This window comes from Cebus imitator, unplaced genomic scaffold, assembly GCF_001604975.1.
Source record: "Cebus imitator isolate Cc_AM_T3 unplaced genomic scaffold, Cebus_imitator-1.0 Scaffold71, whole genome shotgun sequence".
Lineage (NCBI taxonomy): Eukaryota > Metazoa > Chordata > Mammalia > Primates > Cebidae > Cebus > Cebus imitator.
Genome location: NW_016107386.1, coordinates 4,710,511 through 4,731,204, shown reverse-complemented (window position 1 = coordinate 4,731,204; position 20,694 = coordinate 4,710,511). Strand labels below are relative to the sequence as shown.

Sequence of the window (20,694 nt, the reverse complement as noted above, 5' to 3'; positions counted from 1 at the left end):
GCAACTAGCCAGTCACAGTGGCTCATGTCTGTAATCCTAGCACTTTGAAAGGCTGAAGCAGATAGATCATTTGAGGTCATGAGTTTGAGACCAGCTTGGCCAATATGGCCTACCTCCCCAGTAGCTGGGATTACAGGCGCTCACCACCATGCTTGGCTATTTTTGTATTTTTTTTTTTTAAGTAAAGACTGCGTTTCACCATGTTGGCCAAGCTGATCTCGAACATGGTGAGACCCCCATCTCTACTAAAAATGCAAAAATTAGCTGGGCGTGATGGTGCACGCCTGTAATCCCAGCTACTCAGGAGGCTGACGTAGGAAAAACGCTTGAACCTGGGAGACAGAGGTTGCAGTGAGCCAAGATTGTGCCACTGCACTCCAGCCTGGGCGACAGAGCAAGACTCCGTCTCAAGCTAGATAAATAAATAAATAAATCTATCTCATATAAATGTGTGTGTACAAATTTATACATAAACACTTTTAACACAGATGTTAGCATATTATACTTGCTGTTCTGCACCTTGCTTTTTTCCTATAATTACTTTGGATATTTTTTCCATATCACATATGCAATGGATCCACCTCCTTATTTTTTCTTGCTGCATAGTATTCCATTGCACAGAGGTGTCATCATTTATTTCAACAGTTTCTTATTGATGGACATTCGAATCTTAACTAAAAATTGAACTTAAATAATTCAGAAATTTTTACAATACGAAAGGTCGGCTGGAGTTGGGACTAAAAGTTTTCACATATTAAAGACTTGACTCCAGAAAATTCTTTTGACCAGAAGGGGGAATGCAAGTGACAGAAGAATGGAAAAGCTGGGAAATTTCCCCGGCCAATGGAAGGCGGTGAAGCGGGCAGGGAATTATTGCCAGGTAGGAGTTCGCAGAGGGGCACCTTACTTTTGGAGTAGGAGGCTGTGCTCCAAGACGAGGCTTCCCAGGCTGCAGCTCAGTTACACTGAAGTGTGTACCGGCTACGCACCGTGCAGTGATGCCTGGTCACCTCCAGCCTCCCGCGGGGACCCCTTGCCAAGCGGAGTCTGAATGCCCACTGCCACTAGCCCACGCGCGCAGTGGGCGTACACGTGGTGACCTGCCTGCTGCTGAGTTCCCAGCTCCGGCTCCTCCTCCCTCCAGCTCTCGCTCTGCTTTCTGCAGTATCACGTGCAGCCGCGCCGGGTGCAGGATGGCGGCGGCCGCGGCGGCGGCAGCAGCGGTGGGTGCCAGGCTCCGGGACTGCTGCAGCCGAGGCGCTGTGCTCCTGCTCTTCTTTTCCCTGTCTCCTCGGCCCCCGGCCGCCGCCGCCTGGCTGCTGGGCCTGCGGCCGGAGGACACTGCTGGAGGCCGCGTGTCCCTGGAGGGGGGCACCCTGCGAGCTGCCGAAGGCACCAGCTTCCTCCTGCGTGTCTATTTCCAGCCAGGACCGCCTGCCACCGCCGCAAGGGTGCCCGCACCGACCCTCTCCTCGGAGAATGGCACCAGCGACTGGGCTCCGCGGCTCGTGTTCATCGAGGAGCCCCCGGGCGGTAGCGGCGTGGCCCCCAGCGCGATCCCCACGCGGCCCCCAGGACCGCAGCGCTGCCGGGAGCAGAGCGACTGGGCATCGGACGTGGAGGTCCTGGGGCCCTTGCGTCCCGGGGGCGTGGCAGGTTCGGCCTTGGTCCAGGTGAGGGTGCGGGAGCTGCGCAAGGGCGAGGCGGAGCAGGGTGGCGCGGGCGGTGGCGGGAAGCTCTTTTCGCTCTGCGCCTGGGATGGGCGCGCTTGGCACCACCACGGCGCCGCCGGCGGCTTCCTGCTGCGCGTCCGCCCGCGGTTGTACGGCCCAGGCGGGGACCTGCTGCCCCCTGCGTGGCTGCGGGCGCTCGGGGCGCTCCTGCTACTAGCCTTGTCGGCCCTGTTCAGCGGCCTGCGTCTGAGCCTACTGTCGCTGGACCCGGTGGAGTTACGGGTGCTGCGGAACAGCGGCTCGGCAGCCGAGCAGGAGCAGGCGCGCCGCGTGCAGGCCGTTCGCGGCAGAGGGACCCATCTGCTCTGCACCCTGCTCCTGGGCCAAGCCGGAGCCAACGCGGCCCTCGCTGGCTGGCTGTACGCCTCGCTGCCGCCGGGCGTCGGGGGAACCGCGGAAGACTACAGCGAAGAGGGGATCCACTTCCCGTGGCTGCCGGCGCTCGTGTGCACCGGCGCGGTATTCCTGGGCGCCGAGATCTGCCCCTACTCAGTGTGTTCGCGGCACGGGCTGGCCATCGCCTCGCACAGCGTGTGCCTGACCCGCCTTCTGATGGCAGCCGCCTTCCCCGTGTGCTACCCCCTGGGCCGCCTGCTCGACTGGGCGCTGCGCCAGGAGATCAGTACCTTCTACACGCGGGAGAAGCTGCTGGAGACGTTGCGGGCCGCAGACCCCTACAGCGACCTGGTGAAGGAGGAGCTCAACATCATACAGGGTGCCCTGGAGCTGCGCACCAAGGTGGTGGAAGAGGTCCTGACTCCCCTGGGAGACTGTTTCATGCTGCGCTCAGACGCCGTGCTCGACTTCGCCACTGTCTCCGAGATCCTGCGCAGCGGCTACACGCGTATCCCAGTGTACGAGGGCGACCAGCGGCACAATATTGTCGACATTTTATTTGTCAAAGACTTGGCCTTCGTGGACCCCGACGACTGCACCCCGCTCCTCACCGTAACCCGCTTCTACAACCGGCCCCTGCACTGCGTCTTCAATGACACCCGACTGGACACGGTACTGGAGGAGTTTAAGAAGGGTGAGCAGTAGTCTGTCTTCTCCCCCAACTCCTATCCCCCTCAAAGGTATTATCCTTTCGTGACCACGTGAGGCTCTAGATACCCAAAGCAATTTCTCTCCTCTGGTACGAAAAACCCAAGGAAGACTTTACTTCTTGGCTCCCTGGCTATTTTCATCTCACTTCTACCTCACATCTTGCTCCCGATTGAGCCCCAGGCCTCTTCCCCTTTACATGACTCACAAGACTCACCATATTTCTTATTTATTCCATTCCACCAGTGTTTTTCCAAGGCCTACCAAGTGTTAGGTATTGTGTAGGTTGGTGATAGCCTTGAAGGTCATTGCATAGCTCTCCACCTATTACAGGAGGCACCTCTACAGGTTCCCATACAAGCAGCCTTTGCTTTAAACTCCTCCCGGGGCTGAAAGCTCACTATTTACAGAGCAAACTAATTCCGTTGCTGGACAGCTCCAGTGGCTGACAATGTCTTCCTTAAATAGAGAAGTTTGTGTCTCCAAATCCTCCTAGTTCTGCCTTTTGAATCATGTAGACTAAACCCAAACACCTTAGATGTTCTTCCCCATATTTAACTTCCCATCAGGTATTGATTGCACACATATCAAGTACTCGGGTTCAGATCCCGCGCAGTGGCTCATGCTTGAAATCCCAGCACTTTGGGAAGCCCAGGTGGGAGGATCACTTGAGCCCAGGAGTTCAAAGCTGCAGTGAGCTGTAATCCCACCATCGTACAAAACAGCAAGATCCTGGTGAGGGTTGGGGTGTGCTGAGGTTGGGGGTTAAAAGTTGACTGAGGCAGTAGGATCCTTGTAATTCTAGGAACTGTGGTCCTGTGAAATAGGATAGATCTGAGGAAATACTCTGGGTAGAGGAGATCCTAGAAAACTTGCACATCCAAATGAGTGGGGTTTCCTTCAGTGCAGTCACCATCCTCCAACTCTCCTCCCCAAACTCAAGCCTGATGTCATGCTTATAACATGTTTACTTTATGTCTGAGTTTGTCTTCAGAAAATGCCTTCTGGTGACTACAAATTAACTCAAGAAAAATCAGCCTGGACACATTAGTCACCCCTCTTGGCATTACACAGTTTGACTCTCCCCTAGTTCACCAGATTTGGCCCAGAACCCTTGACTGTTTTTTAAAATCAAATCTACTTTCAGGAGTCAACATTAAGAGCATTCAAAAGACTATCTCACAAACCCTGAAAGCAACTAGAGACATCATAATTTGGAAACAGGGACATAATTAGAACAAGTGTAGAACTTTCCAGAATAACTACTTTGAAGTAGGCACTCATCTGATATGAGTTGGAATGTTTATTAAAAACAAAAACCAAAAAATCAATCCCTTGACTTTAGATTCAGGCTTCAAATTTCACTTCCTTGTGGCTAGCAGTACTCTTATTTGACTGCATTTTGTATAAATTGTTTTGTCAAAAATTTAATCTCTGATAATTTGAGCCTGAGGCTGCAGTAGACTATGATTGTGCCACTGAACTCTAGCCTGGGTAACAGAGCAAGACCCTGTCTGAAGAAAAGAAAGAAAGAAAGAAAGAGAGAGACAGAGAGAGAGAGAGAGAGAGAGAAAGAAAAAGAAAGAAAGAAGAAAATTCAATCTCATCATTTTAGCATCATATGTAATCTTTAGGACTTTGAATACAAACAAATCTGGGGTCTTGTTCCTGCCACAATATTTTGAAATCACATTAAATATTAAAATGTAGCCTCATTGTCATGTGCTGACAGAAGACATTTTAAATGAAACTCCTATGAACTCATTCATTTATTCATTATTTATTTATTTATTTATTTATTTTGAGACAGAGTCTCCCTCTGTCAATGTCACCCAGGCTGGAATGCAGTACTGCCATCTCAGCTCACTGCAACCTCTGCCTCTTGGGTTCAAGTGATCCTCCTGCCTCTGCCTCCCAGGCGTGTGCTACCATGCCCAGCTAATTTTTGTATTTTTAGTAAAGACGGAGTTTCACCATGTTGGCCAGGCTGGTCTCAAACTCCTGACCTCAGGTGATCCACCTGCCTCAGGCTCCCAAAGTGCTGGGATTATAGGCGTGAGCCACTGCACCTGGCCTCATTTAGTATTTTTTAACATCTATACAGTTTTAGGCAACAGGGGAGACAAGAAGACTGTCCTCAGTTGGTTAGCAATATACAAGGCATAGTGAGCAGTCTTTTAAAGCATGAATTGTCATATTAACTCTTATATCCTCAGTATCTTACACAATGTCTTGTACATAGTAAGCTGTGCCAAAAAGTTGATATTGACCTGAAATTAATCCCTGTGCAGAATTTCTAAACCTGGTCTGAAAAAAAGCTCCTTTAGTGTTCTATTAATACCTATTTTGTATTTAGGTAGATCACTAAAGAGAAGCAGGCCATTACAGAGAATACCATGCCAAGGATGATATTTCCACTTCCTTTCATAGCCTTGCTACTTCCTCAAAGTATGGTCCATGAAACAGTAGCATGAGTCTCACCTGGGTGCTTATTAGAAATGCAGAATTTCATGCCTCACCGTAAATCCACTGAATGAAAATCCACACTTTAGCAAGCCTCCAGTTGGCTCCTATGTGGCATGAAAGTTTGAGAAGCATTACCTTCAGAGATCCCTTATTAACAGTGTTTGGTAGATCTACTGACATAATGAACAAGGTGGATATTCTCAGGCTGCAAGTCATGTAACATAGTGGTCATTTTCTTTAGGAGTTATACATTTGCACCATAGGTTAGAAGAGAAAGGCTGGGTTGAACTGATTTTCTTTACCCTTAAAAAACAACTTTTTTGACTGGGCATGGTGGCTCACGCCTGTAATCCCAGCACTTTGGGAGGCTGAGATGGGCAGATCACCTGAGGTCAGGAGTTTGTGAACAGCTTGGCCAACATGGTGAAACCCCATGTCCACTAAAAATACAAAAATTAGCCAGGTATGGTGGCACGCACTTATAATCCAAGCTAATCGGGAGGCTGAGACAGGAGAATTGCTTGAATCTGGGAGGTGGAGTTGCACTGAGCCAAGATCACACCACTGTGCTCCAGCCTGGGTGACAGAGCAAGACTCTGTGTCAAAAATAAATAAATAAATAAATAAGGCCGGAAGTGGTGGCTCACACCTGTAATCCCAGCACTTTGGGAGGCCAAGGCGGGTGGATCATGAGGTCAGGAGATTAAGACCATCCTGGCTAACATGGTGAAACCCCGTCTCTACTAAAAATACAAAAAATTAGCAGGGCATGGTAGTGTGCACCTATAGTCCCAGCTACTCATGAAGCTGAGGCAGGAGAATCACTTGAACCCAGGAAGCGGAGGTTGCAGTGAGCCAAGATCGTGCCACCACACTCCAACCTGGGTGACAGAGACTCTGTCTCAAAAACAAACATACAATAAATAAATAAATAAATAAATTTTTAAAATAATTTTTTAAATGGGTCTTTAATAGATTTTCCATTTTCCTTATGTCCTTGCATCTCAGGTAACTTAACCACCAACAAACCCCTTAGAAGGTAGAAGAAGAAAATGATGATATTAATAGGAGCCACATTTACCATTAATTGAGCACCAACAGTTCTAGGCACCATGCCAGGCCCTTTACATATTCAGACCAACCCTCCTGGGTAGATGTTAGTAACTCCATTTTACAGATGAAGAAACTAAAGCTCAGATCAATAACATGACTTGCACAACTTTCCATAGCTAACAACCGACTGAATTGTGATGTGAACTACATCTGTAGGACCCCAAAGCCTGTTCTTTCCCTGCTATACCGGTCTTATTTCTTCCTCCATCCGGGAATTCCTGCCACCCACAGGGTTCAAAGGTGGCCTTTTCACCTCTGATTGCTGCCCATGGCTGATTTACCACTGGTTTCTGCAGGTTAGTAATGTAGCTTTATAATTACAGAATTGCTAACATGCATATTGTACTTGACAAAACATTTCTATATACCTTCTCTTATCCAATCTTAAACAACTCTGTAGTCACAGGTGATGACTCTAAGACCCAGAAGGGTTATTTGGCCACCCTAAAATCATCATTCCACTAGTTTATTCCGTGGCCCAGAGTCAGATCCAGATCATGTGACTCCACAGTACTTGGTCCATACGGGATTTTATCTTTTTACTTCTTATGCGTTGCAAGTCTTCAGAAGTAGGGAAAAGGAAAATGGTCTTTCACACTAGAGTTCTAGGTTTACAAAAGGGGACAGTATTTCTTACCACTGGACTATAAGTTCCCTGAGGGCAGAAAATGAATCTTATTCACTTTGTGTTCTCAGGACAAGTACAATGACTACCATGGCTAGGGGATGTATAAACATGTGCTGAATAAATGGTTTTAAATACCTAACTTCTATATTTCTATGTTTAAGTGAGGTGAACCCTAAGCACAGAATAATTAATGTTACTCCTTGATCACAACAAATCTCTACTCTTCTTCTGCATGGGCCTCTATCCCCAGTAAGTGGCGCCACTTGTCCCTTTAGTCTGCCAGCCTAGAAAGCTCTCCTTCACATACAGCTCATCCTATTAATCATTGTCTTAGTCTGCACAGGCTGTCATTACAAAATACCATAGACTGGTGACTTAAACAACAGAAATTTATCTTCTCACAATCCAAGGCTTTGACATCCAAGATCAAGGTTCTGGCCAACTCACTTTCTGGTGATGATACTCTTCCTGGCTTGCAGATGGCTGCCTTCTGTCCGTGGCATTTCCTCAGTGCATGTCCATAGACAGCAATAGGCTCAGGTCCTCTCTTCTTAGAAAGATACCAATCCTGTTGAATCAGGGCCCACTCTTATTCCCTCATTTAATCATAACTACTGTACTTCCTTAGAGGCCTCTCTGGGAGTTGTTAGGCTTCAACATACAAATTTTGTGGGAAGACAAATATTCAGCCCATAACACCAAGTTGGCCAAATAATTGGATGCCAATATTGCATCCAACTGCAGTCGTATGTCATTTTGGTCAATGATGGACTGCATATACGATGGTGGTCCCATAAGATTACATTGGAGCTGAAAAATTCCTATCACCTGATGATGTCCTAGCAGTCAACATCTAACATCATCGTAAGGCAACACATTACCTTTACTATATTTAGATACGCAAATACTTACCATTGTGTTACAATTACCTACAGTATTCAGTACAGTAGCATACTATACAGGTTTGTAGCCTAGGAGCAATAGGTTATAACAGGTAGTCTATATGTGCAGTACACTATATCCTCTAGGTTTTGTGTAAGTACATTCTATGATGTTCACACAACCATGAAATTGCCTAGCAATAAATTTATCAGAAAGTGTCTCTATAGCTAAGCAGTGCATGATGATTTCTTAAATCTGTACATAGTTTCTTCCACTTAGGTTATTCACTAATTTTATTCAACAAATAGTTGTATTGGCACAGTGGAAAGCATCACCAACATAGTCCTTGTCTGCATAGAGCTTCATTCTAATATAGGAGACAGAAATTAAACAAACAGGATGGTGATCCAGCTCACACCTGTAATCCAGCACTTTGGGAGGCCAAGGCAGGTGGATCATTTGAGGTCAGGAGTTCGAGACCAGCCTGGCCAACCCCATCTCTATTAACAATACAAAACTTAGCTGGCAGTAGTGGCTCACATCTGTAATCCTGGCTACTCGGGAGGCTGAGGCAGGAGACTCACTTGAGCCTGGGAGGCACAGGTTGCAGTAAGCAGAGATTGCGCCACTGAACTCCAGTTTGGGGCAACAGAGTGAGATGCCATCTCAAAAAAAAAAAAAAAACATAAGATTTACCAGAATGCCTGGGTTGATACTGGCCCTGGGCAAATTACTTAACTGTTTATGTCTGTTTCATTAGCTATAAAATGAAAATAATGCTAAGATTTACTCATAAGATTGTGTGAAATATTAAGACTATTGCATTATGCTTACTTACTACCTGTCATTTAAGTACTAAGTAGGCGTTAGCGATGATTATTAAACACAAATCTATTATTCATTTATGCAAATGTCTTCTTAGAAGTTACACTTTTTCATATTTTTGTCTCCCTCAAACTTGTTCTCTCCAGTGCCACTAAAATAATCTCCAGTACTTTGGGAGGCCGAGGTGGGCAGATCACAAGGTCAAGAGATCGAGACCATCCTGGTGATGGTGAAACCCCGTCTCTACTAAAACTACAAAAATTAGCCGGGCATGTTGGCACGCGCCTGTGGTCCCAGCTACTCGGGAGGCTGAGACGGAAGAATCGCTTGAAACCAGAGGCGGAGGTTACAGTGAGCCAAGATTGCGCCACTGCACTCCAGCCTGGCAACAAAGCAAGATTCCGTCTCAAAATAATAATAATAATAATCATCATCATCATCATCATCTCCAGTAATGTCACCCATTGCTTAAAACCCTTCTGCAGCTCCCCGCTGCCCACGGGAGAGAGTGTAAGCTGGTAAGGCAGCCAGCAATACACTCATGACCTGCTTCCTGCCCTTCCCTCCAGCCTCAACACACCATTCCCTGCCACAGCTTTACCCTCCAGCAATGCTGAACTCTCCGGTCCACTGTGCTATTCTCGTCTTTGTCCCTTTATTCACACTGCACTTCTGTCAGGAATATGCTTTGCCTGACTAATTCATCGTCAGCTCTTTAACACTCAGCTCAGGGGCCACCTCCTCTGGGAAACTTCTGTAAACCCCAGTTTGGGGCCAGCTTCATTGTTCTGTGTGCATATCTCAATCATTGAACTAAGAAGCTGTCCTCTAAGTGTTTGTTCATAAGTGCCTCCCGCCCATATAATGAGCATCTCCAGGGCAAGACTGTCTTATCTATCTTTTGCCAGGGTTTCCTTGTTGCCCAGGCTGGAGTGCAGTGGTGCAGTCTTGACTTGCTGCAACCTCTGCTTCATGGGTTCAAGCAATTCTCCTGCCTCAGCCTCCCAAGTACCTGGGACTACAGGTGCCCACCACCACACCCAGCTAATTTTTTTTGTATTGTAGTAGAGACAAGGTTTCACCATGTTGCCCAGGGTGGTCTCGAACTCCTGAGCTCAGGCAAACCACCTGCCACGGCATCCCAAAGTGCTGGGATTATAGGCATGTGCCACCCTATCTAACATCTATCTTTGTAGCTCCAGCAGCTAACGATGCATATGGCACATAGTAAATTTTCAATAAATATTTGTTTAAAGACTGAACGGATGACTTAAGGAGTTAAACTTTAATGGAAGAGAGCTGCGGAGCTCTGGTAAATGAATTAAATCATTTTGGACTATGTAGCAAATGAAACTTAGAGGTTTGTTAGTGTTAGAAGAAAAGTGTTGCATATATTCTTTCTCTGCTTCTTTAGGTACATCTATTAATATTTATTACAATTTCTTTTCACATGTAAAGCACTGTGCTAAGAGTTAGGGATATGAGATAAAAGTCTCTGTTCCCAAAGAGCCTAGAGTATAGTGGATGAATAGTACTTCCCTTTGCAAAGCTAGAAGGCAAGCTGGACACTCACCTTTCCCATGGCTTCCAGTGACCTTGAATTTACAAGTTATGTCTCAGTATCTAAGTACAGTATATGGGTAAGACAGACCTTGTTACATAAAGCATTGAAACAAAAGTGCTATAATAGAAATGCAAAAATGCAATGGAAACATGGAGCATACAATAACTATGACTAGGTGGCATTTTTTTTTTTTTTTTTGAGATGGAGTCTCACTCTGTCACCCAGCTAGAGTGCAGTGGCGTGATCTCACCTCCCAGGTACAAGTGAGTCTCCTGCCTCAGCCTCCTGCGTGGCTGGGACAACAGGCATGCACTACCACACCCAGCTAAAGTTTTGTATTTCAGTAGAGACAGGGTTTCACTGTGTTGCTCAGGGTGAACTCTTGAGCTCAGGCAGTCCACCTGCCTCAGCCTCCCAAAGTGCCACGATTACAGGTGTGAGCTACTGCACCAAGCCATATTTTGCATTTATAAATTTTTTATTGAAGTTTATGTTTCTAATTTATATCGAAAAAAGTTAAATATAGAATAGTAGAAAAAAGAATTATGAAAATCATATGAGGCTAATCATCCCCGCCCTGAAATAGTAACTCAATATTTTTTCATATTAAAAATATATTGCACATAATAACAATCTTAATGAAATTCTTAAAAAGAAAACAAAAGAAAAAACCCATTGTCCTGCCATCAACCACAAATCAAACGTCCCATTCTAATCCTAAGAGTTATTTTCTTATAGGTTGGTATTATTTTTGCCATAGTTTCCTCAGGGTTGAGTTCTATAATTTGGGAAGACTAATTTTAAAAATGGAGCTGTAGAGACTTATCATACTTCTTAAATTTACTACTCTATTATTGGATTGCTTTTAGGAGAAACTTAAAAGCAATCCAACAGTAGAGTAGGGGAAAGGAATAAAGCTTTGTTCTGAAGTCAAAGGCTTTTTGGCAATGCAGTACTAACATTTAATTCAATTAAACAGCTTAGCTTTGCTGGGCTAGTAACACCGTCTTTGCAAACAAAAGACAGCACAACCCACATATGCTGGGCTGCTCTACCTGTACACTAGCACGGCTGTAATGTGGCCTACTGTACAATCCATACTCAGTCTTCGAGTATTCATCGATTCATTCAGTAAACATTTTTTGAACTCCTGCTTTGGGCCAAGCATTATACTAGACTCTAGGAATACAGTGGTGAGCTAGGCAGACATTATGAAGCTAAAAATATCCTCTTCCATCTTTGGTCTTCCTGCAAGTGGTCTGTTGTCTAAAGTAGGGGCCCCAACCCCCAGGCTGCAGACTGATACCAGTTTGTGGCCTGGTAGGGACTGGATTGCACATTGGGAGGTGAGCAGTGGGCAAGCGCTACCATCTGAGCCCCACCTCCTGTCAGATCAGCTGGGGCATTAGAGTCTCAAAGAAGCGCAAATCCTACTGTAAACTGCACATGCAAGGGATGTAGGTTGCATGCTCCTTATGAGAATCTAATGCCTGATGAGCTGAGGTGGAACAGTTTCATCCCCAAAGCATCTGCCCTCCCATCCCAGTTCACGGAAAAATTGTCTTCCACAGAACCCATCCCTGGTGCCAAAAAGGTTGTGGACCTCTGGCCTAAAGCATGTCCAGCCAGCCAGTAAGTGCTCCCGGACCAGACACACAATGTGACCTTTTCACTACAGAATAATCTAATCCAAAAAGCCAGTGTTTTACTTTATACTCCAAATGCTGACCTTATCCATTTTTGCAGGAAGAGTAACCATTCCATTGCTTAATTCTATAAAAACCTCCCAAAACATTAGTACTATATTCTTTGTCGTCCATAAGAGAAAATAAAATTCTTCATTCACCATTACATTTCACTGGTATAAATCGATGTATTATTCTTTAAAATGTGTTAAATGTTGTGAAATAATAATTAGTAAAATTTATCATGAGACGCACAAACAATAACCAAAGCATAATCCATTGTGTGTAGGGAGAAAGAATGAAAGGAACAAAAAAGTGAAAATAATTAATATTCAAGATAATAAGTTTGTGGGTTTTTTTTTCCTTTAAACATTTCATTGTGATTGTTATAATGTTATTATGCAATACTCTTTTTTTCAGCCTGGCAAAAGAAGTGCCAGGTAACAACAGAATCTGAACAGGAAGGGGCACTAAAAAAACCTGTGAGAGAATCTCATTTACATTTTTTTCAGATTCAGTTATTTTTTTCCAGGCCACACCAGCCTTCATTGTCAGACTTAACTTTTTATCTAATCTAAATCCCACAGGCTGCAGTTAAATTTCACTTCTTTTTTATCATCCTTTGTGAGTATTCTTTTATTTGAAGAACATCATAGCTCATCTCAATTCCATTTTTTTGCTACCAAATACATTTGATTGTGTTTCTTGCTCCCTTAAAGCATTTGAGTGTCTCCAAGGAAGGTCTGTGGGTTTTCCTCATAGTACTCTTTTAAACTGAGTTACTTCTAGGCCCATGTTTGGGGATTCTGGGACCTTCAATAACAACTCTAAATTTTCTTTTTATTTGCTGCTGTTATGTTCCTTTCCAAAACGAGATTCTCCTCAATTCTTTATGTCCTTCCTTCTTTTCTTTCTTTCACGTATCGAACGGGCATTCTTCTCTTTCAGGCCTGTATTAGGCTCCCCCAGTGTGGGGATGCAGTGTGGATGAGACAGACACCATTCCTGCCCTCCTAGGGCTTGCAGTCAAGTAGGAGAGAGACACCAGGCAACTAATAATTACAAATTGTCATAAGTAAGTTGAACAAAGAGTATAGGGAGCTGTGAACATATAATACATAGACTTGGTCTTATGGGTAAAGATAGATGTTCCCCTCACCAAGTGTATTTGAGCTGAATCCTAAAGGGCAGTGAGAAGGAGTTCATCAGAAGAAGAGCTTCCCAGGAGACAGAAACAGACATGCAAAGGCCCTGAGGAAGGAGGGCCAGCATGGGTGCCATGCCGGGCTCTAGGGCTGTGTAACATCCAGGAGGGAAAGTGCCACCTCTGCCAGCCATCCTCCCCCTCTCCCCCAGTGACTCTCAACATCGTCTGGGCAGGTCAGTTCAGTAGCATGTACTGAGCACCAGGGCTCGGCAGATAGACATGGACATAAATGCAGGGCTGACCCTGCCCTCCAGGAACACGAAAGGAGGAAGGGTCATGATGGAAATGATGATACAAGACAGCCTGGGGTACAGGCAAGGGAATCCAGAAAACATCTATGGGTGAAAAGGGAAGAGAGAAATAGTCCCTGGATGATCTGAGAAAACTTTTCTGAGAAAGTGGAATTTCAGCTCAGCCTTGAAAGAAGAAGAATTCTGCTAAGCAATTATGAAGGGAAAGAGCTTTCCAGCTGAGGCAGGAGTTTGAGCTGGAAAAGAAGGGCAGAGAGGGAGCCGGCACTGCATCTGAATGTTGGGAAATCCATTATCATAATGCTGTTTATCTTCCAGCAAAACGGGGAGCTAGGCAGCAGAAGATATTTGTCAAACATAATTTTGTTTCTGTTTCCTTCAAATGCTAAAACTGTATGTTTTAATCATTTTTCATGGAGATATTTTTAAAATATTTTATACCCATTCCTGCCTTCCTTAACAAAGGATTCTAAATATAACTTAATCTTTTCTTGATGACGCATAATCATGATCATGAGAGTGTAGTTATTTTTTGCTGTATTATAAAGCAGTTCTCTATTTTTTTAATTTTTCTCTGTCCTCTGGCTGACAGACGTTAGTTCTCTTTGAATCTGCCTCCAGCAAATCCCTGCCCCACCATTCTCTTCACAAAACCACTCTTGCTGTGTTCATCTCACTTATAGTTTCTGTTTCAGTGATAAACTAAGTGAATACCATGTTGAGAATCATGTGTCTGATATACAATATTCTTCAATACATACTTGTTGGTTAAATGATTAATCTGGTTTTGACTGTGAGCCTAGGGTATGGAATCAATGGAGAGACCTGGGACAGTTCTTTCTGGGACAGTATTCAAAACAGTGTGAAGTCAGACCTCCAGATAATGGGTTGCTACTCTGCTATTTTTACAGTGTTGCTTAGCAAGCCAAACCACCAACTGGCTTAGATTCTAGTGACGAACAACTATTTTTTCATGCCCTAGTGATGTTGGTTACCATGGTGCTCTGGAGGATATGGTTGGCTTTTTTATAATTGTGTTTTAGTGGCTCAAGAAGTTATTTTGTGATAAACGGGTTATTTCTGATAAAGTAGAGCAGGATAATTACTGCAAAGTACAGCATTTTTTTTAAGCTAGAGAAAGGGACAGTTTTGTTTTTCCAAATCAAGGTGGTTGCTGCAGGATTGGTAGGATAACATTTTTATGTTTCTCTTCCTGATTTGGTAGAGAATGCTTTCGCTTGATTGTATAGATTAAAGGAAAAAAAAAAAAAAAACACCTAGCATGAGTCAAGGTAGCTGTTTCTTATCTCATTCAAAAGGAGTTCTTCAAATATTAAGATACAAACATTAGGAGCTCAGAGCCCTTTATAAACACAAGAGGCTCTAACAGTTAGCACTATTAAAATTCTAGTATATTTCATTGCAAAGAAGTACCCTGTAAAACCAAACTGTTTTGTAGCCCAGGGCTGTTTAGACTTATAAAAGCACAGAATTTTAGAGCCAGAAAAAGAACCTTGGTGATCACCAGGTCCCATCTTTTATGATTGAGAAAACTGAGGTACAGAAAGGACAAATACTAAAAAGAGCAATGATAATCCCTATAGTTGCAAAAGCCTTACATTAATTTATTGGCAATTTTATGGCTATATAAACAAATATCACAGCCATATAAACAAAATTTCCTGTTCGATAATTCATTGTGTGCTCACCATAAATGTGAGGTCAGCATTTCTTATCGCCATTTTGTATATGCAGCACCTGAGATCTAAAGACAGAAGTGTCCTGCTCAATGTTAGTGACAGAGGTGGAACCAGGACTCACATGTCTGATTTGCCAACTCAGACCACGGAGCCATGGACATAGACAGAGGGTCCCAGAGGCCCGAACTCAGATCCCAGCATCTCCATTGACTAGCTGTGACTGGGGCAGATCATAATATCACTCTGAGACTTATCTTCCTTCTTTTTTGTTTTTTGTTTTGAGATGAAGTCTCCCTCTGTTGCCCAGGTTGGAGTCCAGTGGCATGGTCTCAGCTCACTGCAACCTCCGCTCCTGGGTTCAAGCAGTTCTTCTGCCTCCACCTCCTGAGTAGCTAAGATTACAGGCACCTGCCACCATGCCCAGCTTATTTTTTTTTAAGTGAGCCACCACGCCTGGTCTATCTTCCTTCTTCTTAAAAGGGAAATAGGCCGGGCACAGTGGCTCATGCCTGTAATCCCATCACTTTGGGAGGCCAAAGCAGGTGAATCACCTGAGGTCAAAAGCTCAAAACCAGCGTGACCAACATGATGAAACCTCGTCTCTACAAAAGTAGAAAAATTAGCCAGGCATGATAGCGGGTGCCTGTAATCCCAGCTACTCTGGAGGCTGAGGCAGAAGAATCACTTGAACCGGGGAGGCAGAGGTTGCAGTGAGCTGAGATCGTGCCATTGCACTCCAGCCTAAAGGACAGAGTGCTACTCCATCTCAATAAAGCGGGGGGGGGGGGGGGGCGGGGGGAGGGGGGGGGGGGGGGGAGGGAATAGTGATACTACATTGTGAGTTTACTGTGAAGGCTGAAGATAATTCCTGCATAGCCCTAAAGACACTCCACCATTTGTCTCTTACCTCCCTGATCTAGTTAAATGAATTGTATACAGTTAGTCATCTTGTATAACAAGTCCTTTCTATCTCTGAGCAAGTCCATGTAAAACTGTATATAATAAGAAAACAAAATTGAAAGCTGTTTGCTTTGGGTAGGGTCCAGGGTATAAAAATTGGGCTGTGTTAGGTTCCTTTGATTTCTTTTATCCTGTCCTCAGTTAGAATTCAGTTTCCTCCCCCATCACTCTGCCCTTCCTCAGACATCTCAGGCAAATACCAAAACCTGACCGTATAAACAAATATCACAGCCGTATAAACAAAACTCCTCAAAGCTCCAAGCAGTCTACTGAAATAAAATATCAGGCTAAACATAGGAAGGCTTGGACTTGAAGGCAGAAGTATAGTGAGGAGGTAGGACTGTGACTCCTTTCCCCTTCCCAGTTCAAAGCCATTCTCCTCCCTTGCTGATCACTAGGGAGGCTCTGGGCATTAGCTCAGCATGCCTTCCTGCAGCCTCTAGGCATTTACAGAATGTGTGCCCATTGCTCTTAATACATCAGAGACAGCGAACCTGAGATTTGGCCTGGAATGTGGAGTCTGCATTGTATTGGAAAGAACACAGGCTCAGGAGGCAGACAGACCCAAAGTTGTTCATGGCTCCATCACATACTAATATTTGTCCTTAGATAAGTCACTTTATTTTTCCAAGTCTCAGTTTCCTCATCTACATATTAGTAATAATAATCCCCCTTTTTCAGAGATATTATTTCAGAGGTAACATATGCACCAATTTTACAGTAGGTATTGCAGAAACTACTATGGCAAAAACTAGAAAATGGAGTGAATGTTGACCCATGCTCTCAGGAGTCAGCTTGGTTTAGAACAAAATGATATGGAGAACACTGAAGAATCTGTAGGCTGTCTTCAGCTGCAATGAGAACCTTCAAAAGCGTGAATTTTAAGGTCATCTCAGGTGTCTAGCTTACTTCAAATAATGCCTCTGAGAGTCCACGTATCTCTCTTCTCCCAGGGACTAGCGTCACTTCACCACACTCCCTGGCTGGCTCACAACTAAGTGATGACCACAGTTGGCCTTATTTGCCTTTCAATGTATCGTCCTCATATCTGAGGTTGGTTTGTGGCCCAAGAATGACACCATCTACCAAAACTTAGCCAGATCACTCTGGGTCACCATGGTGATTTTTAAGCAGGAGATCCAGGGTATGGTTAGTCTGAACATGGAGAGAGAGAGAGTCAAACTGGCCACCTGGGCATTCTCCAAGACCAGGTCTGTATCTGAGAGGCCTGTATGTATCCAACCTTTTCTAGTTGAGTCTTAAAGCTTTCCCCAAATCCTAGCCAGGGTCCAGTTTTGGTTTCACCATTTATTAGCTGAGTATTCTGGGACCAGTTATTTTATTGTTGTTTTCTTTTAATTTTTTAATTTAAAAAAAAATTTTTTTTTAAGACTCTGTCTTACCATGTTGCCCAGGGTAGTCTGAAATTCATGGCCTCAAGTGATCCTCCCACTTCTGCCTCCCAAAGTGCTGGGATTATGAGCCACCACCCTTGGCTCTGGATTGCCTCTGAACCAGTTATTTTATGAATAGAGAATAAGCATAATACATTTTGACATAGTAGTAAAAAGAAGGCAAATAATATACCAAAAATTCATGGCAGTCCTTAAGGAGAGGAAGAAGAACTCAGAAATGATCCTCCTAAGTCTTAAATGATTCTCCTACATGTTGTTGAGGTGGGGAGTAACCTCATAAATCCAGTATTTAGGGGATCGTTAATCTGGTTTTAGTATATAAGATGTATTAGAGCTAGAAAAACCAAAAGGATGATTCGTTAGGATATTGGTGCAGTTGTTCCAAGATCGGATAAGGGCACAGAAATTAAGGACACTTGGAATTAGAAGAAAAAAATGAATCTCTTAGACTTCATTACATATGAACACTCCTCCTCAGTCTCCTTTACTGGCTCTGCCTACATCATATCCACTGATGTATCTTCAGCACCTGGCACAGTGCCTACCCACAGCAGATGCTCAAATATTTGTTGCATGAATGTTGCCTTTTTTTTTTTTTTTTTGAAACCAAGTCTTTGTCACCCAGGCTGGAGTGAAGTGGAACAATCTTGGCTCGCTGCAATCTCCACCTCCTGGGTTCAAGAGATTCTCCTATCTGAGCCTCCTACCTAGCTGGGATTACAGGCGCATGCCACCACACCCTGCTAATTTTTGCATTTTTGGTAGATACAGGGTTTCACCATGTTGGTCAGGCTGGTCTCAAACTCCTGACCTCATGATCCACCTGTCTCGGCCTCCCAAACTGCTGGGATTACAGGCATGAGCCACTGAGCATTTCTATGACATCTAAACATTACAGTTCCTCAGTGCTCAGAAACTGATCGCTGTCTATTCTCATTCCCTTGGTTATTTCATGCATTCTCCCAACTTATCAACATGAGCTCCAGACTTACATTTCCAATTGACACTGAACATCTCCACTTAGAGGTGTAAAATACATCTCAAGCTTAAACCTGCCCAAAACTGAGCTCCTACTCTTTTTGCCAAACACACTTCTTAAGTGATCCTCCCACCTCAGCCTCCTTAGTAGCCGGAATTACAGGCATGAGCCACCATGCCCTGCTAATATTTTTAATTTTTTATAGAGATGGGCTTTCACTGTGTTGTCTAGGCTGATCTTGGAACTCCTGGGCTCAAGCAACCTTCCTGCCTCAGCCTCCCAAAGTGCTGGGATTACAGGTGTGAACCAATGCACTCAGCCTTATGTCTATTCTTAACTCAGCAGTTTAGCAAACTAACACAGAAACAGAAAACGAAATACCACATGTTCTCACTTATAAGTGGGAGCTAAATAATGAGAACACATGGACACAAAGAGGGGAACAACAGACACTACGGCCTACTTGAGGGTGAAAGGTGGGAGGAGGGAGAGGATTAAAAAAAAATACCTATTGGATACTATGCTTAGTACCTGGGTGATGAAATCATCTGTATACCAAATCTCTGTGACATGAATTTACGTATATAACAAACCTGCACATATATTCCTGAACCTAAAATAAAAGTTAAAAGAAAAAAAAAAAAACCACACATACACACAATAGCTAGAGTTCCTTTTAAAACATAAGTCAGATCATATCACCTTTTCCCCCCAAAAAAAAACAAAAACAAAAACCCACAACACAAAATGTTACAATGGCTTTTCTTAATGTCACTAAGAGTAAGACCCAAAGTCCTTACAAAGGCCTTTCCAGCTCTATCACATCTGTACCTTCCCATCCTCAGCTCCCTGACCTTGGCTCCCACTGCTTTCGTCTCCCACACTCTGCAGGCACCACACTGGCCTTGCCATTCCTTAAGTGCATCAGTTACACTCCCAATGTGTGGCCTTTACACCTTGTTCTACTGCAGAGATATCCCCCAGATATCCACAGGGCTCCCTACCTTACCGCCTTCAGGGCTTTATGCCAACATCGCCTCAGGGAGTTCATCCCCAGTCTTCCCTCCCTAAAATTGTAAAATTGCAACACCTATTCACTCACTCCCGCACACTCCCTCATCACTCTTCCCTGCTTTGCTTTCCCCTTAGCACTGTGCCATATATATATATATATAATGCGTATGTGTGTGTGTACACACACACATATATATACACACACACATATATATATACACACACACACATATAAAGAGAGAGAGTCTGCAGAAGATCATAATTGCACCACTGCATTTCAGCCTGGGTGACAGTGAAATGTCTCAAAAAAAAAATATATATATATATATATATTTATTTTATATATATAATATTTTATATATAATATATACTTATATATAATATATATAATATATTATATAAGTATATATGATTTATTTTATATATATAATAAATAAATAAATATATATACATATTTTTTTTTGAGACAACATTTCACTGTCACCCAGGCTGTAATGCAGTGGTGCAATTATAGCTAACTGCAGTCTCAAATGCCTAGGCTTAAACAATCCTCCTGCCTCAGTCTCCCAAGAAGCTGGGACTACAGGCATGCACCACCCCACCTGGCTAATTTTTTAAAAAAAGTGTTGCAAATATGAAGTTTTGATTCATTGCCCAGACTAGTCACAAACACCTGGGCCCAAGCAGTCCTCCCACCTCAGCCTCCTAAAGTGTTGGGATAACAGACATGAGCCACAGTGCCCAGCCTTATGCTATATATTTTACATATGTATTTGCTTTATTATCTCTTACCTCTACTTAAAAGAGTGTAAGCTGCAGGAGGAAAATGATTTGTGTATTGTGTTCATTGCTGCATTTCAAGTGCACAGAAGAGTGCTCAGCACCTGGTAGTCATTCAGTAAGTACTTGTTCAAAGAATAAAGGAAGAATTGAAATTATGAGGGGTTTTTTTTTTTTATAAATTGACATAAAGGAAAAGAAGATAAAAGATGACTCGGGTTATGACTCAAAGTAAATAGAGTTGATGGTACCATTTACTGTAGTGAAGAGGGAGGAAGGGCAGGGGCAGTGTGTCTTGAAGATCAGGAGTTTCTATTTGGGTAAGGGATTTTGACAAGAAGACAGCTCAGGCAAAATATCTAAAACAAGATGGTTGCTCAAAATAGACATTGAGGCCGGGTGCAGTGGCTCACACCTGTAATCCCAGCCAAGATGGGCAGATCACTTG

General features: G+C 43.8%; 1 protein-coding gene across 4 annotated transcripts in view; it reads left to right on the top strand.

Annotated features, from left to right (window-relative positions):
• Window positions 1–894: 894 nt before the first annotated feature.
• The window catches only part of CNNM1 (cyclin and CBS domain divalent metal cation transport mediator 1), a 64,620-nt gene continuing 44,820 nt past the window's right edge, over window positions 895–20,694 (top strand). For 2 of the 4 annotated variants that reach the window (XM_017531301.2, XM_017531300.2), the window contains exon 1: window positions 895–2,763. In XM_017531301.2, coding sequence (XP_017386790.1) covers window positions 999–2,763 — 1,765 coding nt within the window. In that variant the 5' untranslated portion in view covers window positions 895–998. The remainder of the gene's footprint in view (window positions 2,764–20,694) is intronic. The other 2 variants (XM_017531298.2, XM_017531299.2) reach the window with 2 other exon arrangements.